This window comes from Pongo pygmaeus, chromosome 1 (genome assembly GCF_028885625.2).
Source record: "Pongo pygmaeus isolate AG05252 chromosome 1, NHGRI_mPonPyg2-v2.0_pri, whole genome shotgun sequence".
Lineage (NCBI taxonomy): Eukaryota > Metazoa > Chordata > Mammalia > Primates > Hominidae > Pongo > Pongo pygmaeus.
The window spans coordinates 184,077,657-184,102,982 of record NC_072373.2 but is presented as its reverse complement, the minus strand read 5'-3'; the positions used below and the strand labels follow the sequence as shown (position 1 = coordinate 184,102,982).

The window sequence follows — 25,326 nt, the reverse complement described above, 5'->3', positions numbered from 1 at the left end:
ACTATTTCCGATTGGCTAATTTAAAGAGAGTGGGGGCGGGGGGTGGTGGTGAGTGGTTTGGCGGGAAAAACGGTTAGGCAGAGCAGGAAATTGGAATGAATCACGGTGAATGAGTCAGGGAGGAGCAGGTAATCGAAAAACGTTGCTTTATGAGGAAGTTAAGTTTAAAAGTAGAAGGCAAAGAATTGAACATACTGACATATTGATTCAAGATAAATTTAGAACTCATATCTAACAGCTTGCATGTCTGGCATGGGGCTCTGGCTGGGGCGCAGTCTTCAGCATTTGGGGCTCTGGGGTGCAGGGGGCAGAGACCAGCCGGGGCTGTGGTGCCCAACAGTGGCTAAACTCAAGCTTGGGAGGTCGCCCACGTGAAACAGTCGCCCTTCCCCACCCGCCTGCTCGGCTTGGCGGGGAGCGGGATGTCGCTGGGGGCGATGCCAGGCAGGCGGCCTCTGATAGCCGCTAGGCTCTGGCGCGCTTCCCCGCCCCTCCCGCGCAGGCGGGCGTGGGATCCTGGCTGATCCAGTCCGGGTTTTGCGGCGGAGCGGGCGGGATGCGCATGCAGCGACTTCAACTGTCGCCGTTGGCAGCTGCAGGCTGAGGGGATCATGGTGCAGTATGAGCTGTGGGCCGCGCTGCCTGGCGCCTCCGGGGTCGCCCTGGCCTGCTGCTTCGTGGCGGCGGCCGTGGCCCTGCGCTGGTCCGGGCGCGGGGCGGCGCGGGGCGCGGTGGTCCGGGCGCGACAGAGGCAGCGAGCGGGCCTGGAGGACATGGACAGGGCGGCGCAGCGCTTCCGGCTCCAGGTGACTGCCTGAGCGTGGTGGGATGGGCGCGGCCTGAGGGTACTGGCAGCGGCACTTTCAGCCGCCGGACCCGCGGAGGGACAGGGGATGGGGCGGGCAGAACAGATGTGTAACTCTCCAGAATCTGTCCTCGCCCTAAGATATTCCGCACTTTCTGAGCCAGGTAGAACAAGGGGCAGGAAAGGAAAGGATAGTGTCAAGGCAGGTGGTGGAAGGCCTTTCCCTCACTGGGTCAAAGAGGAGTTTTGCTTTGTACCAAAGAATCTCACGATTACTGCCTATTGGAATGTGAAAACGCAAGCGTGACAACCAGTGAGATGCCAGGGTTTGAGGACTTTGGAATCGCAGAGTGTAATGGCCAAGGGAATCTGGAGAGCTTAGAGTTTTTTTTTTTTTGTTTTTTTTTTTTTGAGACGGAGTCTCGCTCCGACTCCCAGGCAAGAGTGCCTCAGCACCCCCAGTAGCTGGGATTACAGGGGCCCGCCACTACGCCCTGCTAATTTTTGCATTTTTCATAGGGACTGGGTTTCACCATGTTGGCTAGGCTGATCTGGAATGCCTGACCTCAGTTGATACACCTGCCTCGGCCTCCCAAAGTGCTGGGCGTGAGCCACCGCGCCTGGCCTAGTTCAAGCTTCTTGATTTGTGCATTTGGATCCTAAGAGGGAGCAAGAAAGTAAACCTGCCAAGTGCACAGGGAGATCTTGGCAAAGCCAGGCTAGAAGGGAAGTCTCTCTGGCTCCTGCTGTGGTGTCCAACCCCTGGCAAGCCCTTTCCATGAGCAGGTTTAGTTCCAGCCCTCCCTGGGTGGTCTGTCAACAAGCTTTTCTTCTCCCTGCGCTGCCTTTGGATCACCTCAGTATGTGGGTTTGGAGGCGTGGAAGGGCCTGGCTGAGGGTTTGGAAGACGTGGCTTGGCTTGAAGAGGGGCTTTTCCTCTGGGTGTGTGAAACACTGACCCCAGTTAAAGCCTTCTTATGTGCTGAGAGAGGGAGGGCTTGCTGTGTCTGTGGGACCTGATAGGTGGGAAGGCTTTCCAGGTTGGGAACCGCAGGATTCAGGAGGGTGTGCCTGGGTGGGAGACAGAAAGAGTCACAGAAAATTGTGTTCAGCAGATGTTCCGCAAGTGATTTTTGAGTTGGGGCAGAGCTGGAACTAGAACCTAGGTGCCCGCTGTACTCTTCAGCCACACTTTCATGGAGAGGAACAGGAGAGAGATATGAGGAAGGCACCTTGCATGCCAGCCCAGGGTGTAGCCTTGCATGTTGAAGGGGGCCAGCCCCTCCGCACCTGTGCGTATTTCTCCTCAGGTGGGACGAGAGACTGAGAAAAGAAATAAGAACAGTGGGCCCAAGGGACTGGCGCTCAGTATAGGGAGGACCCACGCCAGCACTGGTCTCTGAGTTCCGTCAGTATTTATTGGTCACTATCTCTACCATCTCGGTGAGGGGGATGTGGCAGGGCTACAGGGTAATGGTGGGGAGAGGGTCAACAGGAAAACATGGGAGCAAAGGACTCTGTGTCATAAATAAGTTTAAGGAAAGGTGCTCTGCCTTGATGTGTACGTAGGCCAGATTTATGTTTGACTTTACACAAGCATCTCAGCGCAGTAAAGAGCAGTATTGCTGCCAGCATGTCTCACCTCCAGCCATGAGGTGGTTTTCTCCTATCTCAGTAAATAGAATGTACGATCGGGTTTTACACCGACATATTCCATTCCCAGGGATGAGCAGGAGACAGATGCCGTCCTCTTATCTCAACTGCAAAGAGGCCTTCCTCTTTCACTAATCCTCCTCAGCACAGACCCTTTACGGGTGTTGGGCTGGGGGACGGTCAGGTCTTTCCCTTCCCACGAGGCCTTATGTCAGGCTGTCTCAGTGGGAAGAAACCTTGGAGAATACCCAGGCTTTCTTGGGCAGAGGTCCCTGCGGCCTTCCGCAGTGCATTGTGCCCCTGGGTACTCAAGATTGGAGAATGGCGATGACTTTTTACCAAGCATACTGCCTGCAAACACATTTTTAACAAAGCACATCCTGCACAGCCCTGATTAAACCTTGAGTCAACACAGTACATGTTTCTGCAAGCACAGGGTTGGGGCTAGGGTTACAGATTACCAGCATCTCAAGGCAGAAGAATTTCTCTTAGTACAGAACAAAATGGAATTTCTTATGTCTACTTCTTTTTACATAGACACAGTAACAGTCTGATCTCTCTTTTCCCCACACGTGTGTTGCGGTTTTGGCTGGCTGTAATGTATGAATTTACTCGAAACCATCCCTGGGGACAAGATATCTCATATTTATTTAGTAAGATAAAAAATATATCTGGTTCCAGCCTCCACTCACCAAGCTGGCTGAAAAGTCCACCATCAGTCAATTTTTAGGGTTTCTTCCTTCCAGAGTGGGAGGGCCCTGGTGGTCAACCCAAATTGGCCATCTCCCCTACACAAGCACAGGTTCTTCACTGTCTAGTTGCCCTCCCTGGCTGGGCTCTGGAGGTCCTCCTTAGAGATCCTCCTGTTTATCCCTGGCTCTGTGCAGCCAGCTGAGTTCTGCCAGCTCCAAGAGCAGCGTGGGCAGCACTAGCAGGGATCTGCTCACAGTTCTTGCCTGCAGAACTCCCCTCCTGGTTGCAAGGAATCCAACCTGGCTGGCAGGGGTGTGGGATGGTAGCAGGATGGGTCTTCCTGCACTTCAGCTCCAAACAGCAGCATCTGTATGGTTTTCCTCTGGAGCAACTGCTCTTCATTATTTTTATGAACAGATTATTCCAGGACAGAAGTTTTGGCTCTGAAAGCTTGGCTCTTTCAGGAGGAGAAGCGGGAAATTACCTTTCAGGTTTCCAGTGATTGTGGTTTTGAGTAATCAGCAAAGGGGCGGGATCCTGATTGACAATAGCTTTGTAGGCTTTGGGGAGTAGTAGGATTTTTTTTTGTTTGTTTTTTGTTTTTTGTTTTTGAGACGGAGTCTTGCTCTGTCGCCCAGGCTGGAGTGCAATGGTGTGATCTCAGCTTACTGCAACCTCTGCCTCCCAGGTTCAAGCGATTCTCCTGCCTCAGCCTCCCCAGTAGCTGGGATTACAGGCGCCTGCCACCATGCCCGGCTAATTTTTGCATTTTTAGTAGAGATGGGGCTTCACCATGCTGGCCATGGCTGGTCTCGACCTCCTGACCTCAGGTGATCCGCCCGCCTCGGCCTCCCAAAGGGCTGGGATTACAGGCGTGAGCCACCGCGCCTGGCCAATGCCTGGCTAATTTCTGTAGTTTTAGTACAAACGGTTTTGTCATGTTGGCCAGGCTAGTCTTGAACTCTTTTTTTTTTTTTTCTTTTTTGAGATGGAGTGTCACTTTGTTGCCCCAGCTGGAGTGCACTGGTGCAATCTCGGCTCACTGCAACCTCCACCTCCCGGGTTCAAGCAATTCTCCTGCCTCAGCCTCCCTAGTAGCTGGGGTTACAGGCGCCTGCCACCATGCTCGGCTAATTTTTGTATTTTTTAGTAGAGATGGGATTTCACCATGTTGGCCAGGCTGGTCTTGAATTCCTGACCTCAGGTGATCCCCCTGCCTTGGCTTCCCAAAGTGTTGAGATAACAGGTGTGAGCCACCTCACCCGGCCAGGACGTGGGAGTTTTAGCTGAGCCCAGCCCAGGCTTGGGAACAGCTCTTTCCCCCGCCTCCCCTCCCTTCTGCCTGCAACTCCTAAGGCACCCTTCTGTTTGGCTCTGGAGTCCTCGAATGATGGGCAGGTAGGATCTGTGACTGTCTGGGCAACTTTTCTTCTGGGGCTCTTAGCCCAGCCCTGAATCGCAAGGGGGCACCTGAGATAAGCAGGGCTCCAGCAGGCCCTGGGAGAACACAGCGATTTGTAGTAAAGCTCCTGTCTGATAGATTCTGGACAAAGCGAGTTGGGAACCAAGATTCTTTTTTTTTTTTTGAGTCAGAGTCTTGCTCTGTTGCCCAGGCTGGAGTGTAGTGGCTCAATGCTCAATCTTGGCTCACTGCAACCTCCACCTCCCAGCCCGGGTTCAGGTGGTTCTCCTGCCTCAGCCTCCTGGAGTAGCTAGGACTACAGGCGCCTGCCACCACATCCAGCTAATTTTTGCATTTTTAGTAGAGACAGGGTTTCACCATGTTGGCCAGGCTGGTCTCGAACTCCTGACCTCAGGTGATCCACCTGCCTTGGCCTCCCAAAGTGGTGGAATTATAGGTGTGAGCCACCACTCCTGGATTCTTAGCTGTGTCTAAGGAGGACACAGCTGGATGAGGGGGTACTTAAACACCTTCTGAATTTTCACAGAATAGTTCACCTCTCTCTAAACTCTTGAGCAAATCTAGAGAAAAGTGTGTTTCTGGGAACTCTATTGATGCTTCACCCATTTTTTTTCCCACCCTGCCCCCTGAATAAGTTTTGATACCTTTTCTAGACTGAAGAGAAGGACCACCATCAATAGAATAGTATAGCTGGGAGAGACATCACAGAACACCTATTTATGCCCTTATGCCTTTGTACATGCAATTTGGTTTTACCCTGAATGGTTTTTCCCACATCTCTTACAACCCGCTTATCAATCCCACTGTCATTGTGGTGCAGAAGGAGAAAACAAAACAGATGGAGGAGGGTCAATGCCCCCTAAGTGATTGGTGGAGTATCCGTCTCTTGAAAAATTGTGCATGCAGGTGGCCACAGGTTTAGATGTTACCTGTATACTATACTTCCTGCATTCTCCGCAAAATCAGGTTTCCGCCTGTTCACTGATTGGGCTCCTGGAGGTGCAGACTTACTTTGGTGTCTAGGAGAAAATGTCTCAGCTGCCTGACACTAGCTGAAGATTTAAAAATAGCTGTTAGCAGCTGTGTCATTATCTGTCAACAGGGAAGAACATAGGAAAGAATGAAAATGTGTGCAGAACATGGAGGGGAGCATGTTGATAGCTGCTAGCTGCCGTGCACAGGAACTCTGTGGGCGCCTTGTAGCGAGGTCGGGGGAGATGGTGACTGGGCTGTCGGGTGGCAGTTATTCCAGGGTGGTGAACGCTCTGCTGATTTCGATGTCCTTCTCCATACTCTTAGGCATTTTTAAAAATACAATGAACCTGTATTTATATAATGAGAACAAAAATAAAGCAAAATTTAATTTTCATTGTGAAATGGGAAAGGCAAGATGCAGTACTGTGTGTATAGTATGATTCCTTTGTGCAAAAAAGAATATATATAGACAACTGTTGACATGGTGTGTTTTTCATAAATATTTTCTTTTCCTGTAAGAGTACAGCAGAAACTGTTAATTATAGTTTTCCTTTATAGAGGAGGGACTGTGCAAGGGGAACCAGGGGTGGAGGGAATGCTCACTTTTCATTTTGTATACCTTTAAAAAATATATCAAGAGGATTATCTGGTGTGTTTGGGGAGAAATCTTGAACCCATTTTTTTCTTCTTTGTAGCTCCTAGTGTTAGAAAAAAAATCCAAAGTAAGTATTGTATCAGTTCAGTGAATTCAGGGAAGTGCTCATGATACTGAGGACATCAGCGGGCAGAGGCTGTGGCATGTGCTTGGAGAGGGCAGGCGCCAGGCTCTGGGGTGTGGGGGGTGGGAGGAGGCAGTGGTGCCTGGGTGGGGAGAGGTGCACAGGAGTCTGAGAGGACCACAGCTTGGGAGCACCTCCTGGAATATGCTCTGGAGCCTGTGGTGTGATGAGATGGGGATTTTAAGGGGAGAGGCAAGGCCAGGTTGGGTTTTGCACTGTCTGGCCCTAGCGGAAAGTGTGGGTTGGAGGGGCAGGACCTGGGCAGGGCAGCAGTTGGGTGGCCCCGTGTGACCCAGGAGACAAGGATGAGTCTGAGGCCCGGTGAGGGCCTTGGTAGAGGGGATGGAGAGGTGACCGTTTTTCAGAGCTACTTAGCTTGGTGACTGGATGCAGGAGGGGGTGAGAGGGAGGAGCCAGAAAGACACCTGTTTAATTTCCTGAACACCTGGATGGATGGCGTGGCCTCCCCTGAGTACAGGGTACAGGATACACAGGGAGGAGCTGGTTGAAAGTCAGGCAGGTGATGAGCTTAGAGGAAGGACAGGGAAGACGGACAGGTGACAGGAATAGCCCAGTGAGCTGGTTTGGGCTCCATTGCCTCAGGCTGGGTGGGCGATCTGGGGGATGTGGGATGAGTGGAGAGCCTGGAGTCAGAGGTGCTTAGGGGAGGAGTGGAAGCCAGGCTAGGGGAGGAGGGGAAGAGGGGAGGGGAGGAGGGGAAGGGTAGAGGGGAGAAGGGGAAGCAAGGGGAGGGGAGGAAGGGAAGGGTAGAGGGGGAAGAGGGGAAGCTAGGGGAGGGGAGGAGGGGAAGGGTAGAGGGGAGGAGGGAAAACCAGGTGAGGGGAGGAGGGGAAATGGGGGAGGGAAGGGGGGAAGTGGGGAGGGGAGGAGGGGAAGGGTAGAGGGGAGGAGGGAAAACCAGGTGAGGGGAGGAGGGGAAATGGGGGAGGGAAGGGGGGAAGTGGGGAGGGGAGGAGGGGAAGGGTAGAGGGGAGGAGGGAAAACCAGGTGAGGGGAGGAGGGGAAATGGGGGAGGGAAGGGGGGAAGTGGGGAGGGGAGGAGGGGAAGGGTAGAGGGGAGGAGGGAAAACCAGGTGAGGGGAGGAGGGGAAATGGGGGAGGGAAGGGGGGAAGTGGGGAGGGGAGGAGGGGAAGGGTAGAGGGGAGGAGGGAAAACCAGGTGAGGGGAGGAGGGGAAATGGGGGAGGGAAGGGGGGAAGTGGGGAGGGGAGGAGGGGGAGTAGGGGGAGGGGAGTAGGGGGAATAGGGGGAGGGGAGGAGTAGAAGCAGGGTTGGGGGGTGGGAGGAGTGGAAGCAGGAGGAGGGGAGGCCTTCTCCCAGAATCAGAGAGGGAAGAGAAGGTACCCAGAGCTCTGTCTCTCCCCACATCTGGCATCTTCTTATCCTTCAAATCACAGCTGAAATGTGGCTTCTTCAGATAGGCCGCCTTTAAGAACTGGAACACTCACTGTGAGGGTCCACGGCTTCATTCTTGAAGTCAGTGAGACCAAGAACCCACCAATTCCGGACACAGAATGAATGTGTAAACCCTTTCTTTTGGGTGTGGTCTTTAGTCACAGACCCAGCCTCCCAAGATAGGGTCTTCTTGTTTTTTGCCCTTCCCTGCTAGAGGTTGGCAACCCCCTGAGTAGTGTTCAGAGCTGCTCTGTGGGTGTGGGGATGGCATGGGGTCAGGTGCAGGCAGATGGCTGGCGGGCAAGAAGGCACCTCTCTCTGAGCCTCAGTTTATCTGTGCAATGGGAATGGCAGTAAGACTTAATCAAAACATGGATGACATCAGCGTGGTGCTTGGCACACAGAAGGCAGCCACTGCTGATGTATATTTGTAGTGGTTTAATCATCAGTCTGGAGCTAGGCACAATAGCATGTGCCTGTAGTTCCAGCTACTCGGGAGGCTGAAGTAGGGGGATCGCTTGAGCCCAGGAGTTCAAGTCTAGCCTGGGCAACACGGCCAGACACTGTCTCTAAGGAAAAAAAAAAACCTACTTGGGCAGGTCGGCTCGCTGGGCACCCCTTCAACAGGCTTCTGGAGGAGACAGAGCTGCATTCTCTAGGGATGGCAAGGGCCTGCCCAGGCTGGGCCATGTCAGAGCTGCTGGGGCATGGGCCACTGGTGTCTGCCGCAGGCCCATGAGACTTCGGCGAGTAGGGGACTGATCCGAGTTTGTCCCCCACAGAACCCAGACCTGGACTCAGAGGCACTGCTAGCCCTGCCCCTGCCTCAGCTGGTGCAGAAGTTACACAGTAGAGAGCTGTCCCCTGAGGCCGTGCTCTTCACCTATGTGGGAAAGGTAAGGCCAGCCCAGGCCAGCCCTTCCCTTTCCCCTGCCTCTCTCTGCACAGGCTGTGGGGAAAACCTGGCCTGGAGTTGTCCTGCTGGGGGCCATGGTGGGACCTACAGTGCCAGGGACTGCCAGGGAGGGAAGGAGCCAGAGCGTGTGCGTGTGTGTATGTATGTATGTGTGTATGAGACACTGAGCATGCTGTCTTAGCTAGTAACCTGGCTTTTAGCCCAGACTTCCCTCTCCCTCCCGCCTCCACCCCATTGGTCAACAAGTCTGGTCTGTTCCCTTATTTTTTTTTTTTGAGATGGAGTTTCGCTCTTGTTGTTCAGGCTGGAGTGCAATGGCGCAATCTTGGCGCACTGCAACCTCCACCTCCTGGGTTCAAGCAATTCTCCTGCCTCAGCCTCCCAAGTAGCTGGGATTATAGGCATGCACCACTACACCAGGCTAATGAAAAAATTTTTTTTTTTTTTTTTTTTTTGAGATGGAGTCTCACTCTGTTGCCCAGGCTGGAATGCAGTGGCGCAATCTTGGCTCACTGCAGCCTCCACCTCCTGGGTTCAAGTGATTCTTCTGCTTCAGCCTCCTGAGTAGCTGGGAGTACAGGCACCCGCCACCACACCCAGCTAATTTTTGTATTTTTAGTAGAGACGGGATTTCACCATGTTGGCCAGGCTGGTCTGGAACTCCTGACCTAAAGTGATCCACCCGCCTCGGCCTCCCAAAGTGCTGGGGTTACAGCTGTGAGCCACTGCACCTGGCTCCCGACTAATTTTTTGTATTTAGTAGAGACGGGGTTTCACCATGTTGATCAGGCTGGTCTCAAACTCCTGACCTCAGGTGATCCACCCGCCTCGGCCTCCCAAAGTGCTGGGATTACAGGCGTGAGCCACCATGCCCAACCCCTTCTTTTTTTTTTTGAAATGGGAGTCTCCCTCTGTCGCCCAGGCTGGAGTGCAGTGGCATGATCTTGGCTCACTACAACCTCCACCTCCCGGCTTCAAGTGATTCTCATACCTCAGCCTCCCGAGTAGCTGGGATTATAGACGTGCGCCCCCATGCTTGGCTAATTTTTGTATTTTTATTTGTCCGGGCTGGTCTGGAACTCCCAATCTCAGGTGATCCTCTGAAAGTGCTGGGATTACAGGTGTGAGCCACTGCGCCTGGCCTGTTCTCTTCTTTTACCCAGCCCTCTCCTGTCTCCATCCCCTTTGGCCACCCTGGCCTGCCACCACCATCTCCCTCCATGCCCAAGCAGCAGCCTCCTGGTCAGGTGCCCCCTTGTGTCCCCAGCTCTTCAGGCCTTCTCTTGTACTCCTCCTCTGTGTGTGGCATCACCTCTGGCCAAGGCCTTCTGGAGCTTGGGTGCCAATTCTAATAGCACATTTCTCATCACAGTGTCAGGCTTGTCTTCTCTATCTCTTTCCCATGGGGGGTCTTTGTGGACAGAGCTCGTCTCATTTGTCTTTGAACCTTAGTGCTCAACATGTTGCATTTCACATAATAAATGCTCAAGAAATATGTTTGAAAAGAAAGGGAGGGAGGGAGGAAAGAAGGAGACAAATTGTGCTTTGAGTGTGGCCTGCATGATTTCTTGAAAGGGTGTGGGACAGTGAGTGTGACCCCTAGGCAGGTGAACTTGTCTGGGAGCAGTGTATGTGACAATGCTGTGGGGGCTGCAGCTGAGGGAGCGAGAGCATGCTGGGCTGGTGTCTCTGAGAGGGGGCATATACATAGTCTCAGCAGATGGTCTTGCTTCTTCCCCGTCAATGTCCCTGAAAAGGCTCTTGCCCTTCCTAGTTAATCTAGTCAATCTGGTTAGATTAGCCTTCTCTGTTCCTGCCTCGGGTACCCCGGGGACAGATTTTGCACATGCCTGAATATGGCAACACAGCCCACCCTGTTTCGCCCAGATGCTCCCCAGGAGCAGGAGTATTTACTGAAAGCTGCATCTCACTCCGCCCTCACCTTTCCTTCTGTAGGACCCTGTGTGGTGTGGTTTGAGCATTCTAGGCAGATTTCCACTATTAGCATGTTCTTCCCTTTTGTCAAGCTCCAACTCCACGTGACTTGATTATCAAATTCAAGAGTTCCTGGGTAAGGGGAGGCTTGACTGGGCTATGTGTGGGGAAGGCGTGGGGTTGAGGAGAGAGTGCTGGGCTCCGGGAGGCAGGAGTCTGATCTAGCCCTGTTCTGTGGCTGCCCTTCAGTGTGACCAGTGACGGGGGGCTGCCCCTGTCTAGTTTCTGTCTGCCTCACTGGCAGACATGTGGCTTGGAGGAGGTGGGGGAGTGGCCAGTGGTCATCTTCCTCCCAGCTCACCCCCTGCCTGGGGGGCACCTGAGGCCAGTATCTTGCTCCCTTGAGTGTCCCGGTTGTGCCCTGGTCCTGGTTGAAGGCCAGAGACAGCTAGGATGAGGCCTGGGCCAAATGTCCCTAGTGAGGCAGATGCTGGGCCCTAGGTCATCCTCTGTGCCCCAGGCTCTGGGCCATGTTGCTAGTTACCCTCTCCCTGGGTATACTTTAAAAGGCCAGTTCTACATGATGTATATATGTCACCACAATTTCTTAAAAAGGCCAGCCTCCTTTTATCTTATGTCTACTTCCCCTTCCTCAGGCCTGGGAAGTGAACAAAGGGACCAACTGTGTGACCTCCTATCTGGCTGACTGTGAGACTCAGCTGTCTCAGGCCCCAAGGCAAGGCCTGCTCTATGGCGTCCCTGTGAGCCTCAAGGAGTGCTTCAACTACAAGGTATGCTCTGCCTCAGCACCAGGCCTCCATCATCCCCTCCATCCCTGCCAGCCTGCTCTGCATCTTGGGTCATTTTGGGCCCTCAGAGGAGGTATCAGGTCCAGAGGCCTTGCGAGGGGACACTGGTATACCTGTCTTGGCCTGTGTGACAGTTGTTGGAGTGGACCCTTGGCTGCCCACGGGCCCTGACTCACTGGCCATGTCCCTTCTGGTGCCCATCCCTCCTCCCAGGGCCAGGACTCCACGCTGGGCTTGATCCTGAATGAAGGGGTGCCGGCGGAGTGTGACAGCGTAGTGGTGCATGTGCTGAAGCTGCAGGGTGCCGTGCCCTTCGTGCACACCAATGTTCCCCAGTCCATGTTCAGGTTGGGTCTTGGGGTGGGGTGGGGCGGGGCAGGGCAGGGCAGGGGCACCGGTCCCAGCATGGCACGGGCTGACCCATTCTTGCCTCCTCCAGCTATGACTGCAGTAACCCCCTCTTTGGCCAGACCGTGAACCCATGGAAGTCCTCCAAAAGCCCAGGGGGCTCCTCAGGGGGTGAAGGGGCCCTCATCGGGTCTGGAGGCTCCCCCCTGGGCTTAGGCACTGATATAGGAGGCAGCATCCGCTTCCCCTCCTCCTTCTGCGGCATCTGCGGCCTCAAGCCCACAGGGAACCGCCTCAGGTAAGGTGGGTGGAGGGCGCTTCTGGGCCCCTCGCTCTGTGACCTTGGCCTAGCTTCCAACCTCTCTGGGCTCCAGGCGGGGATTCGGTCTCCGGGGTTTTGCTGGGAGGAAGCATTACAGTACCACTGGCCGGGCGTGGGTCCTAGTTTCGAAAGCGGTGAGTGTTCAGAGCTGCGCTGTGGGTGTGGGGATGGCAGCGGGTGGCCATTTCCTGTTTCCAGCATCTTATGTTTCTTATCCAGCAAGAGTGGCCTGAAGGGCTGTGTCTATGGACAGGAGGCAGGTGAGGTCCGTGGTGGTGCTCTCAGTGCCCCGAGGAGGGTGGGGGTCGGCCTGACTCGCTTCCGCCCATGCTTCTCAGGTGGCAGGGCAGTGTCTGGCCCCCAGGCTGCTCTAGGTCTGGGTTCCTCGCTCCTTGTCTGCTTACCTCCCTCCCCTCTCTGCCCCACAGTGCGTCTCTCCGTGGGCCCCATGGCCCGGGACGTGGAGAGCCTGGCACTGTGCCTGCGAGCCCTGCTGTGCGAGGACATGTTCCGCTTGGACCCCACTGTGCCTCCCTTGCCCTTCAGAGAAGAGGTGAGCAGGGCTGGGTGGGCATGGGTGTGGACGGTTGAACCCAGACAGCCACCCCAGGCCTTGTGGGCAGGCCTTGGAGCCCCTGTCTCCTGAGAACCGTCCCCCAGGCCTCTGAGGCCAGGGCGGGTTGCTCCTCCACAGACGGCCACCAGATGGAGCCCTTGCCTGCATTTGGAAATCCACAAGCTTGCTTTTTTTTTTGAGACGGAGTCTCGCTCTGTCCATCAGGCTGGAGTGCAGTGGCGCGATCTCAGCTCACTGCAAGCTCCGCCTCCCGGGTTCACGCCATTCTCCTGCCTCAGCCTCCCGAGTAGCTGAGACTACAGGCGCCCGCCACCACGCCTGGCTAATTTTTTTTGTGTGTTTTTTAGTAGAGACGGGGTTTCATCGTGTTAGCCAGGATGGTCTCGATCTCCTGACCTCGTGATCCACCCGCCTCGGCCTCCCAAAGTGCTGGGATTACAGGCTTGAGTCACCGCGCCCGGCCGGAAATCCACAGGCTTTCAAAGGCGCCCAGCCTCTGCTGCTGGCACCAGGGATGCAGGAATCACTTCCCAGCCTGCTGACCTTCAGCAAACAGCAGCCTTTCTAACAGTATTCCTGTCCACATTTTGGGAGCAGCACGCCACGCTGCCTGCAGACCCCAGCTCATGTAGCCTGTTCCTGCCAGACTTAGGCTGCGTGAGCCAGGGTCTGCAAGCAGCGTGCTGTGCTGCTCCCCAAAATACCACCGCAACAGCCTGTTGCTGAGACAGGCTGGGCTTGTTGCTTTCTGTGGCGAGGCAGCACTGTCTTGCAAAGCCTTAGGATCATCTCAGAGGGCAGGAAGGGTGGGGAGATCTGCTGAGATTTTGAAGTCTGGTTTAAGGTGGATTTTTCAACATGGGGGTTGGTTGAGATTGGTTTAAGTTGGTTAAGATTGGTTAAGATCCTTAATCCCTATGTTAAGGATTGATGGGCACAGCAGGGTGTGGATTTTGAGGCGAAAGATGTCAACCGATGCTTCCGGTTGAAGAGTTGGAATGAATCGGAAGGTTATTTGTGTTATGTGTGTTATTTGGAGGAGGTGGGGGAGTGGCCAGTGGTCATCTTCCTCCCAGCTCATCCCCTACTGCGGGGCATCTGAGACCAGTATTTTGCTCTCTTGAGTGTTCTGATTGTGCCCTGGTCCTGGTACTCTCTCTCTGTGTGTGTGTGTGTGTGTGTGTGTGTGTGTGTGTGTGTGTGTGTTGGGGTTGAAGGCCAGAAACAGCAAGGTTGAGGCTGGGGCCAGATGTCCCCAGTGAGGCAGGTGCTGGGCCCTAGGTCATCCTCTGTGTCCACTCCAACAGAGTGTTCAGGAACTGTAAAGTTAGATTGGTGCAGACAGAGGAAGAGTGAAGTCACGTTAATGTAGACAGTAAGCTGTGTGACGTAAGCCCCGTTTCTCAGCAGTCCAACAATTGTCTATCTTGTACAGACCTCTTGCCCTCGCCCCAGCCAAGGTTGCCTTGGAAAGGCTGAGGGTTTGTGGACAGGAAGGAGAGTGGGCCTTGGTGTTTCTTGGGAGTGGGGCAGCAGAGCAGATCTGGGCTGGGTAGGGTGAACTCCCCCCTCCCCAGGCAGAGGGAGATATTCTAACCAAACCCACGGGATAGGCAGCCGTGAAGTCCTTCCTCAGAGGAGAGGAGGAGATGAGGTCCCTGTCTGGAAGTCTGGAACAGTTTATCATGAGAGCCAGAACAGGTGGTGGAGAGCCTCAGCTCAGAAGACAGGATGCCTGCATTCCAGACCTGTCTTGTCACTCTGCATTGGGTAGCTTTAGGCAAGTCCCAGTCCCACCTAGTCTCCCTATTGAGACCTCAAGCCTCAGTTTCCTCATATGAGCAGTAGGAATCCTTCTCCTTGCTCTGCCCACCTGAGTCACTGTGAAGGTGTTTGATGAAAGGGTCAGATGCAGAAGGGGCTGGCCTCCCTGACTGCGGCCTCGCAGCTGTGTCTGGGGCTGAGTAGTTTCTCTGATCTCTAGGGGTCCTGCCTAGGGCTGTCTTCTCCTGACCTGCCCCTGTCCCCTGTGTTTTCCCTTCAGGTCTACACCAGCTCTCAGCCCCTGCGTGTGGGGTACTATGAGACTGACAACTATACCATGCCCTCCCCGGCCATGAGGCGGGCCGTGCTGGAGACCAAACAGAGCCTTGAGGCTGCGGGGCACACGGTATGACTGCAGGGTCCTGGAAGTACTGGCATCTCCTCCCCTCCCGGGAAGCCTTCCTGGTACCCATGGCTACTCCATCCCTGGCATCCTGGCACTCTGACGGTGTTGTCGTCGGGGTGAACTGTGGCCCTGTGGGACAAGTATATAGAGGGCTGATCAAGAGTATTGGAGTGAATTATTGATGGAGAACTTTAGCCCTGTGCTGTGTGATGTGTGAGCACTGCATGTAGGGAGGCTCTTCAGCTGTAAACAGTGGTGCACAGCTGTCCAGAGGCTCCCAGGGCCAGTGGGTTTTGGTCTGGTCATTACACAACTTTATGTGTGGCTCCAGACTTCTCTCATGCTATGCGTTCCACAGTGAGTTTTCAGGGGTCAGTAAGGCTGCCTTTGTAGCTCTAGTGAGAGCTATCTTGTGGACAGGGTTGGTCCAATCCATCCTCAGGGCCGCCCAGACAGCATGGGGATCATGGAGCCAGTTGTTAGGTCAGGAGGCCTTACACCCCTCAATCCCTGCAGCTGGTTCCCTTCTTGCCAAGCAACATACCCCATGCTCTGGAGACCCTGTCAACAGGTGGGCTCTTCAGTGATGGTGGCCACACCTTCCTACAGAACTTGTGAGTGATAGTGGGCTTTGGGGTCTTGGTGGGATCAGAAAAGTAGGCAGACCCAGGGGGAGCAGCAGGGTGTGGTGATGGCTGGATGGGCCTTAGCTGAATCCAACAAAGGCCTGAGCACTCTGGGCAGGGACCTCACTGTCCCTCCAGCTGGGCACATTGAGCCTGGAGATCCCTTGCCAGGGTGCCAGCCCGAGGGGAGGCTGGATTGAGTATCTGTGGCCTACCCCTGATCTGAGCTTGTTGTGAGGTAGGAGGTGGGCAGGAGGTTGCCTCTCTGTTTGGGAAGGATTTGGGGCAAGGGCAGGATCCAGGCAGGAGGGTGGGGGTTTGGACTTGATGCCGTGACTCCAGGCTCTGTCTGACTTGAGCCAAGTCTTCCTTTTGAGCAGGACCTCAGCATTCTCTCCTGTAAAGTGGGTGGGTTGGACCAGACTCCCTTTAAGGGACTTTGCAGAGCTCATTTTTAGAGAAGTTCGTTCCTCTGGGATGTTTTTAGTCCTTAAAAGTTGTCAGGGGCAGAGGACAGGCCTGCGAAGGTGCCTCCTGGTGACATACCTCTGCCGGATGGACTGGAACCCTTCAGAACACAGTCCCCCTTCCTCCGCTTCACCAATGGAGAACTTGGCCCTGCAGCCTGGAGCTTGGCCCTGCAGCTTCACTCAGTCAAGGGCCCAGCCTGTCATGTTCCTTTCCTTCCCCTAGCAGCCAAGTGTGGTTCAGGCTTCAGTGGAAAGGGTCACTCCTCACTCTGGCCCTGGGAATGAGTCCCCAGGATCAGCTGCCTGAGACCTTTCCCTGAGATCTTGAGCCAGAGATAGCCTCAGAGCCATGCTTCATGGGCAGCCCACCCTGAATTGCCCCACCTGTGCCTCCAGGCTGTACCTCCCTAAGGGGAGGTACCCTCAGGGAGGCCTCATCAGGGAGATGTTGCCCTCAGTTCTTAGAGCTCTGAGCTGGGTTTGCTGGAGAGGGATACCCTGAGTCCTGACTTGGGGAGCTCCCGTGGATGTGGGTTGCAGCCCAGGCATCCCAAAGGATCAGCAGAAACAAACGGCATGTTTGGAAGGAGGGAGCTGAGTCTGGTGAGGAGGAGGTGGACAGGATCCCTGCACAGAGAACGGGATTGCTGTGGGCCGGGCGAGCAAGCCGGGAAGGATGTGGGGATGGGAATGCCTGGACCCAGCCTTTTGTTTCCCAGCAAAGGTGATTTCGTGGACCCCTGCCTGGGGGACCTGGTCTCAATTCTGAAGCTTCCCCAATGGCTTAAAGGACTGCTGGCCTTCCTGGTGAAGCCTCTGGTGAGGGCACAAGGAGTGGAGGGGCTAGGATGGCTGCGGGGGAACCTAGGGCCTCCTATCCCATGATCCCCCATGGCCTCCCTCAGCCTCTCTTGGTTTGGGCAGGCATGGCCTCCTCTTCTCTCCAGTCCCCACCCAGACTGCTCTCCTCCCCTGTCCCCTGCGATCTTTAGCCAACCTGCATGCTGAAAGGGGTGCCGACCTGGGCCCTGAGGGGAGGCATGGAGGGAGGGATCCCCAGTGGCTTGGCCTGAAGAAGGTTGACATCTGCCGTGGCCCAGAGCTGAGTCACCGACCCTGTGTCTGTCTTGTGCAGCTCCCAAGGCTGTCAGCTTTCCTCAGCAACATGAAGTCTCGGTGAGGGTTCTTCTGTGCCTAGCTGCCGGCCCCTGCCTGTCCTGATCCGAGTCTGGGTCTGGGTAGTTTCTGACAGGAAAGGACTTGAGGGAAGTAGCCTCTGAGGCTGCAAGTGGCCCAGGCAGCGGGGCAACCTTTGTGGCCTTCAGGTGGGACTTTGAAGTTGTCTTGGCAAGGTCCAGTTCTGGCTAGAGAGCAAAGGCCTGAGGGGGACAAGAGGATGGCAGAGTTGGAGGGGAGGAGGTTGACCTGGATGGGGCATGAGTGGAAAGGACCAGGAAGTGGGGGTTGGCCTGGGCCGAGGGTGGGGCACCCGGGAGAGATGCTGCTGTTAGAGATCTGAGCTGACCTGAGCTGCACCAGGTCCTACTTGCCCCTTAGTGGCTTGGGCTGGAAAAGCAGGGCATAAACCTCACCGTTTCATGCCCTGACGTCCCATGGACTCACTCCTTCCCGCACCACCAGGCTTCAGGTCTGGCGGCAGCCATGGCCTCTCCTGTGTCCTGAGGGTAGCGAGGAATCGGGCCTGGGCTAGTCCTGGCTCTGCTGTGGAGGTCACCAAGTGACAGCCTGTGCCCCTCTGGGGCCTGATTTTCTCATCCAGACAGTAGGGGTTTGAACTTGCCTCTCAGAGCTCCCATGGGGTTGTGAAGGGTCCACCGAGGGGTGAGATCTGGAGGGTTGGCATTAGGGGTCTGATGTTGCTGATCTCCATGGCTGTGACCATCATGGCTGGTGACCACACTCCTTCTGCCCAGGTCGGCTGGAAAACTCTGGGAACTGCAGCACGAGATCGAGGTGAGGCCAGAGCCTCTGGACTGGAGCAGGGTGGTGGGGGGAGGGTGGAGTTGGACAGGGCACCCACTAGCAGTGTCTCATGGCCACTGCCCCCACGGGACTCCTAGATTGGCCTCTCATCCCCCTTCCACTCCCTGGACCACCACTTGGGGCCAGCTCTCTGACCCTTACTTGCCCAGATGCCCATCCTTTGAGGCTGGGTCAGCTCCAGGCTCCTGTCCTGGCCGCCTTTTTGCTCCTCTGGAGCTGCGTTTGTGTGGCTCCGCCTCAGCAGGAAGAGGCATATCCGCAATTCATTCTGGAGGTGGAACGACTGATGCCCTCCGAGAGGCAGCACTGCCTGCCCGGAGGACCTGTGTCCCACTGTGGCTCTGTTCAGATCCAGGAGCAGGTGCTGGGGCCAGAGCCACCCCAGCCACAGTCCCTGAGTTAAAGAGCCTGGGGTGGGCTAGGTCTGAGTGCTTTCACCCGGTGTGCTGTGTCCGCCACAGGTGTACCGCAAAACCGTGATTGCCCAGTGGAGGGCGCTGGACCTGGATGTGGTGCTGACTCCCATGCTGGGCCCTGCTCTGGACTTGAATGCCCCAGGCAGGGCCACAGGTGAGGCCCGACACCCTGCCTGTCCCTTCTGTGAATCTGGCCATGTGCCCTGTGCAGGGCTGCCAGGAAATGGAAGGAGTCCTCGGGGAGGACCCTGCCTTCTCGGGGCCCACAGTCTGGCTGACTGGAGACATGGGAGTCACGTGGGATGCCCTGGCAGAGATTGATTTTCCTGTCGTCAGCACTATTCAAGTTGGGGATCTTGAGTTACAGAATCTAGTTTGGGGAGGTGATGGTTTGAAGTCCAGGTGGGATTTAGATAAATCAAGAAAATAGGTGCCAGGGCAGTGGCTCACACCTATAATCCGAGCACTTTGGGAGGCTGAGGCTGAAGGATCACTTGAGCCCAGGAGCTCAAGAGCAGTCCAGGCAACATAGTGAGGCCCCTGTCGCTACAAAAAATAGAAAAATTAGCCGGGTGTGGTTACATGTTCCTGTAGTCCTGGCTACTCGGGGGGCCGAGGCGGGAGGATTGCTTGAGCCCAGGAGGTCAAGGCTGCAGTGAGTTATGATCACACCACTGCACTCCAGCCTGGGTGACAGAGTGAGACTGTCTCAAAAAAACGAAAAGGAAAAGAAAACAGGAACAGCATTCCCAGTGGGGAAAGTACATGGGCAAAGGCATGGGGCAAACCTCAGTGGGATGTCCAGCCCGGCCCTGAAATCTGAATTCCTGGGCTTTGTCACTCAGACCTCAGTCCTGGGAGAGAGCCTGTCTCTGGCTGTAGACGCAGGGTGCCATTTCATACGAGGTTTGACTCAGGCCCGGAGTTGGCACTGAAGATTCCCAGGGCCTGCTGCAGCTGCCTCTTATGTGTTCCAGGGGCTGTCAGCTACACTATGCTCTACAACTGCCTGGACTTCCCTGCAGGGGTGGTGCCTGTCACCACAGTGACTGCTGAGGACGAGGCCCAGATGGAACATTACAGGGGCTACTTTGGGGATATCTGGGACAAGATGCTGCAGAAGGTGAGGACTGGCCTGCCCCTCAACTGAACTCATTCCCCACCCTGACTCTGGCCGCTGTGGAGGAAACAGTACCAGCACTGTGGGTTTGCCAGCCTTTCTTAAGCAAGACCTGAAGGACTGTGGCTTGGCCCTGCTTTGCCGCCTCTCTCTAGCTGGGGTGCTTCCTGGGCCTGGGGGTGGGGGGTCCTGCCTCACTAACCCTATCCTGATGCCTGTGTCCCCTATAGGGCATGAAGAAGAGTGTGGGGCTGCCCGTGGCCGTGCAGTGTGTGGCTCTGCCCTGGCAAGAAGAGTTGTGTCTGCGGTTCATGCGGGAGGTGGAGCGACTGATGACCCCTGAAAAGCAGTCATCCTGATGGCTCTGGCTCCGGAGGACCTGAGACTCACACTCTCTGAAGCCCAGCCTAGTCAGGGCACAGCTGCCCTGCTGCCACCGCAAGGAAATGTCCTGCATGGGGCAGAGCTTCTGTGTCCTCTCCCCCAACACCCTGCAAGGAGCGCCGACTCCCTGAGTCTGGACCTCCATCCCTGCTCTGGTCCCCTCTCTTCGTCCTGATCCCTCCACCCCCATGTGGCAGCCCATGGGTATGACATGGGCCGAGGCCCAACTAACAGTCAAGAAACAGCTCGTGGTCTGTGTGGTTTCTGGGCGTCATCGTGAGGGTGGGGGTTGGATCCTGTTGAGAGCAGGGCTGGCTTGATCGTGCACACCCAGGCTCCAGCCATGCCAGTCTCCTGCTCCACAACCTCCCCTGGTGCCCATCACCCACAGGAGGGGTGCAGGCTTGTATCCCCCAGCACTTCGGCCCTGCCCCTCCTCTCTCACCTACACTAAGCCCTGCTCTGCTGGACACTGCCCTTTGTCTCCTTCCTTCCTCTGCTCCTTACCCTGCCTAGAAAGCTCTTTCTGTTCCTCTGCTTTCTATCCTTTGAGACCTGGCTCAGATCCTTCTCTCTCCAGGAGGCCTTTCCTCCTCCCTCTGGGCCCTGGAGTGTATGGGCTGTTTCTTCCCAGTCTGCCCTGTGTGGTGGGCATTGGTGGGTGTGTCTGCCTGCCTTAGCAGGCTGGCTTTCCTTGACAGCAGGGAACCCATTGCTACATCTCTGTCTTCTGTGGCCAGCATAGGGCAGCAGGGGAAGCACTGAGTTGGGTTGTAGAGAGTCCGAAGTGCTGGCCCTGAGCTGCTGCTGTTTGGGAGAGGAGCCCATGGGCCTGGGGAGGCCGGCATGAGATAAGGTGACCTGGCTGGATCTGTATCTCTCTCTCTCTCTTTTTTTTTTTTTTTTTTTTTTTGAGATGGAGTCTCACTCTGTCACCCAGGCTGGAGTGCAGTGGCGCGATCTTGGCTCACTGCAACCTCCACCTCCCGGGATCAAGCGATTTTGCCTCCTCAGCCTCCCAAGTAGCTGGGATTACAGGCATCTGCCACCACGCCCAGCTAATTTATTTTTGTATTTTTAGTAGAGACGGGGTTTCACCATGTTGGCCAGGCTGGTCTCGAATGCCTGACCTCGTGATCCGCCCGCCTTGACCTCCCAAAGTGCTGGTATTACAGGCATGAGCCACTGTGCCCGGCACATTTTTGTATTTTTGGTAGAGACGGGGTTTCACCATGTCGACCAGGATGGTCTTGATCTCCTTACCTTGTGATCCGCCCGTCTCGGCCTCTCAAAGTGTTGGGATTACAGGTGTGAGCCACCACGCCCAGCCTTGGTTTCTTGATCATCTCAAGCCGGGCCCTGCTTCAGAGCTTTCATGTTAGCTGTTCTCTCTGCTCTGAACACACAGCTCCAATGTCACCTTCCCTGGTCACCCATTTATAAAATGGCTTCCCTTGTTACTTTCTTTCCTTTTTTCTTTTTTTTTTTTCCGAGACGGAGTCTTCCTCTGTTACCCAGGCTGGAGTGCAGTGGCGTGATCTTGGCTCACTGCAACCTCTGCCTCCCAGATTCAATCAATTCTCCTGCCCCAGCCTCCCAAGTAGCTGGGATTACAGGTGTCTGCCACCATACCCAGCTAATTTTTGTATTTTTAGTTAGGACAGGGTTTCGTCATGTTGGCCTGGCTGGTCTTGAGCTCGTGATCTGCCTGCCTCGGCCTCCCAAAGTGCTGGGATTACAGGCGTGAGCCACCGCACCTGACCCCTTGTTTGTTTGCTTCTTTTCTTTCTTTCTTTTTTTTTTTTTTTGACAGAGTCTCTGTCACCCAGGCTGGAGTGCAGTGGCACAATTTCAGCTCACTGCAACCTCTGCCTCCTAGGTTCTGGGTTCAAGTGATTCTCCTGCCTCAGGCTCCTGAGTAGCTGGGATTACAGGCGTGTGCCACCATGTCTGGCTAATTTTTTGTATTTTTAGTAGAGACGGGGTTTCACCATGTTGGTCAGGCTGGCCTCGAACTCCTGACCTCATGATCTGCCTGCCCGGGCCTTACAGGCATGAGCCACCACACCCTGCCTTTTGTTACTTTCTAACAGGCTACCCTTTGTTCTTTTTTTTTTTTAAGATGGAGTTTTGCTCTTGTTGCCCAGGCTGGAGTGCAATGGTGGGATCTCGGCTCACCACAAACTCTACCTCCCAGGTTCAAGCAATTCTCCTGCCTCAGCTTCCCGAGTAGCTGGGATTATAGGCATGCACCACCATGCCCGGCTAATTTTGTATTTTTAGTAGAGGTGGGGTTTCTCCATGTTGGTCAGGCTGGTCTCGAACTCCCGACCTCAGGTGATCCACCCTCCTTGGCCTCCCAAAGTGCTGGGATTACAGGCATGAGCCATCACGCCTGGCCACCCTTTGTTCTTTATAGCATTATCACTCTCTGAGCTCTTTTATGTTTTTTTGTCTCCTCCGCTAAACCATAAGCTTCCTGAGAGCCGTGCTTTGTCTTGTTCATCACTTGTTCTTGGCTTGGAGGATGGTGCTCCACAAATTCTGGGATGGTAAAGTGTGGCTGTGTCAGGGGCCAGTCACTGTGCTGGGTGCTGGCAGTGACAAATAAGGCAGCGTTGGCCCCTGTCCTTGTGGAGCTCACATTCTGGAGGGATTTGTTGAATGAAGAGAAGGGGGACAGAGAGTTGTGCTAATGAAGACCCCTAAATATTTAATGCCTGGAGTGATAACGTGACTTTTGATCTGGAGAAAGGGGGAAAGGGAACTCTAGACCACATTTACTGAGTACCTACTATTAGCCATCTACTTTCTGGGTACTTTACAGTCATGCCATTTAATCTTGTGTTAACCCTATGATAGGCATTTTTGCCCCCCTTTTACAGAATGGTTACGTATCTTGCCCAGGGTCCCACAGCTAGAAGTGGGGGGCTTGGAACCGAAAGTTAGGCCAGTCTTTGTCAGCAACTGCATGAGGTCTTTCTGTTGAGATGCCGAGCCCCAGCAAGTACGATGGCCAGAAGAGTAAGAGCACAAGTCAGCCTCCTCCTCATACCTCCCTGACCACCAGTGTGCTGGTGGCTACTGCCTGTTTTCATGGCCTTTCCCCTTCTCACCGGGTCCACTGCCACAGCTTTTTTTTTTTTTTTTTTTTTGAGATGGAGTTTCACTCTTGTTGCGCAGGCTGGAGTGCAATGGCGAGATCTCAGCTCACTGCAACCTCTGCCTCCCGGATTCAAGTGATTCTCCTGCCTCCTCAGCCTCCCAAGTAGCTGGGATTACAGGCGTGCACCACCATGCCCGGCTAATTTTGTATTTTTAGCAGAGATGGGGTTTCTCCATGTTGGTCAGGATGGTCTCGAACTCCTGACCTCAGGTGATCTGCCTGCCTTGGCCTCCCAAAGTGCTAGGATTACAGGCGTGAGCCACTGTGCCCGGCCTGCCACAGCTTTTTGCCTGGCTTCTCTGCACTCCAGACTGGACATCTCCAACAGTCCTTCACATGGCAGTTAGGCAACCTCATGCTTAAAAATCTTTGGACTCACTTGTGCCAAGTCCAGATGCCTTGTTATGACCTGCAAGGTCATGCTTAACCTGACCCTGCAGCTGGCCCCTGTGGCCTCATCTCCCCTTCCTCAGTGCTCACAGCCCGGCCATGTGGCCTGCAGGTAATGTTCAGAACACCGAGTGATCTCCCACCTCCGTGCCCTTTGCTCTTGGTGCTTGCTGTGCCTGGAGTGTTGTTCCTGGGGTCTCCACCTAAAGACCACCTACTCGTCCAAGGTGAGGGCAATTGCTCTTCTCTTCCAACTCTGTCAGGCTGTGTTGAAAGAGCTTCTTTGTGCTTCTGCACGTGGTCGAAAGCAAGGTCTGTGTCAATAGAATCCAACATCTGTTAGGCTGTGGAGTTGAATACCCATTATCTTATTTGGAAAATGGGCATTACTATTAAAATTTAATTTTTTTAATTTTTTGAGACAGAGTCTCTCTGTCGCCCAGGCTGGAGTGCAATGGCGTGATCTTGGCTCACTGCAACCTCTGCCTCTGGGTTCAAGTGATTCTCCTGCCTCAGCCTCCCGAGTAGCTGGGATTGCAGGCGCTTGCCACTGCGCCCAGCTATGTTTTGTATTTGTAGTAGAGATGGGGTTTCACCATGTTGGCCAGGCTGGTTTCAAACTCCCGACCTCAGGTGGTCCACCTGCCTCGGCCAAAGTGCTGGGATTACAGGCGTGAGCCACTGCTCCTGGCCTTTTTTCTTTTCTTTTTTTTTGAGACGGCGTCTTCTTCTGCCACCCAGGTTGGAGTGCGGTGGTGCGATCTCAGCTCACTGCAGCCTCTGCCTCCTGGGTTCAAGCGATTCTCCTGCCTCAGACTCCCGAGTATAGCTGGGACTCCAGGCGCCCGCCACCATGCCCAGCTATGTTTTGTATTTGTGGTGGAGATGTGGTTTCACTATGTCGGCCAGGCTGGTCCTCAACTCCTGTCCTCAAGTGATCCGCCCGCCTTGGCCTCTTAAAGTGCTGGGATTACAGGTGTGAGCTACCATGCCTGGCCCTATTATTTCCATTTTATACATAAGGAAACTGAAGTTCAGAGGGGGTTGCTGACTTGTTGAAGGCTGATCATTGTGGGTTACAGAGAAGACTTGAAACCCACATGCTCAACTCTAAACTTACTGTACCTTCCTCATTTGTACAATCATCACAAGAACATGCATTCAACATTCTTCGAGCACAAGCCTCTGTGCTAGGCGACCACAACACTTTGAAGACAGAAGCAATCCTGTGTACTGTGCACTCTGCCAATATCTGTTTACAGGAGATAGCCGCCATGTCCCTGTCCACCCTCCCTTTTCTCTCCTGGCGGTTGCGATATTGGAGTTTTAGGACACAGCCAGAGCACTTGCCATTTGTTCCTGTTGGACACCATTTTGAGGATTATCCCAAGGGCTCTGGCTGTTTCCGCTCTTCCTCCCAACTTGTGCTTATGTATCCACAAATCTGAGCACTGGACTTCTGCAACTTCACCCAAGTCACCCATAAACCTGTGGATCAGAGCAGACCAAGGAAAGGGTGTGACCTGCACCCTTAACAGACAAACACATAACTGAGTTTTGAGTTTCCCAGCCAGATGTATCTTTAGTTCACATTTCTCTGGCTGGGCTTAGCTGGGCCCTCCCAAGTTTCCTACACATAGATTTGGGGTGGTGACCCTGGGCACCTCAGGAAGGTGAAGCCACTTGGGATCGGGGCTGTGTATGCTCAGCACCCAGCATGGTGCCTGGTACTCAGTGGGTACCCAGAGAAGGCTTGTTGAATGGAGCAATGGGTGACTTGTTATTAGGGAACCCATTTTGGTCCATTCTGATTACTTCCTCCTCTTACCTCCAATAGGGAATTTTCCAATCAGTCCCTGACCCTTTGCTCCTTTCACATTTATTGTATCTACCTCCATGATCTTTTTTTTTTCTCTTTTTTTGAGATGG

General features: G+C 54.5%; 1 protein-coding gene across 5 annotated transcripts; it reads left to right on the top strand.

The window, feature by feature from the left end:
- Window positions 1-533: 533 nt before the first annotated feature.
- Window positions 534-20,083, top strand: LOC129037329 (fatty-acid amide hydrolase 1). Of its 5 annotated transcripts, none has more exons than XM_054489345.2 (15): window positions 534-806; window positions 8,527-8,640; window positions 11,252-11,386; window positions 11,618-11,751; window positions 11,844-12,050; window positions 12,294-12,334; window positions 12,503-12,627; window positions 14,696-14,821; window positions 15,338-15,435; window positions 16,637-16,736; window positions 17,053-17,093; window positions 17,852-17,891; window positions 18,383-18,491; window positions 19,363-19,460; window positions 19,688-20,083. In XM_054489345.2, exons 1-15 carry the CDS (start codon window positions 612-614, stop codon window positions 19,814-19,816), a joined length of 1,692 nt encoding a protein of 563 aa, XP_054345320.1. In that variant the 5' UTR covers window positions 534-611; the 3' UTR covers window positions 19,817-20,083. The 5 variants fall into 5 exon arrangements, with proteins under 5 accessions (XP_054345320.1, XP_054345302.1, XP_054345311.1 ...); XM_054489327.2 differs by having other exon boundaries at window positions 19,315-19,460; XM_054489336.2 differs by having other exon boundaries at window positions 12,273-12,334.
- Window positions 20,084-25,326: the final 5,243 nt, after the last annotated feature.

Coding starts and splice junctions, on each gene's coding strand:
- LOC129037329 (XM_054489320.2), top strand. CDS start 612: ATGGTGCAGTATGAGCTGTGGGCCGCGCTGCCTGGCGCCTCCGGGGTC. Junction 17,892..18,382: donor AACTGCAGCACGAGATCGAG/GTGAGGCCAGAG, acceptor TGTCCGCCACAG/GTGTACCGCAAAACCGTGAT. Junction 18,492..19,314: donor TGCCCCAGGCAGGGCCACAG/GTGAGGCCCGAC, acceptor TATGTGTTCCAG/GGGCTGTCAGCTACACTATG.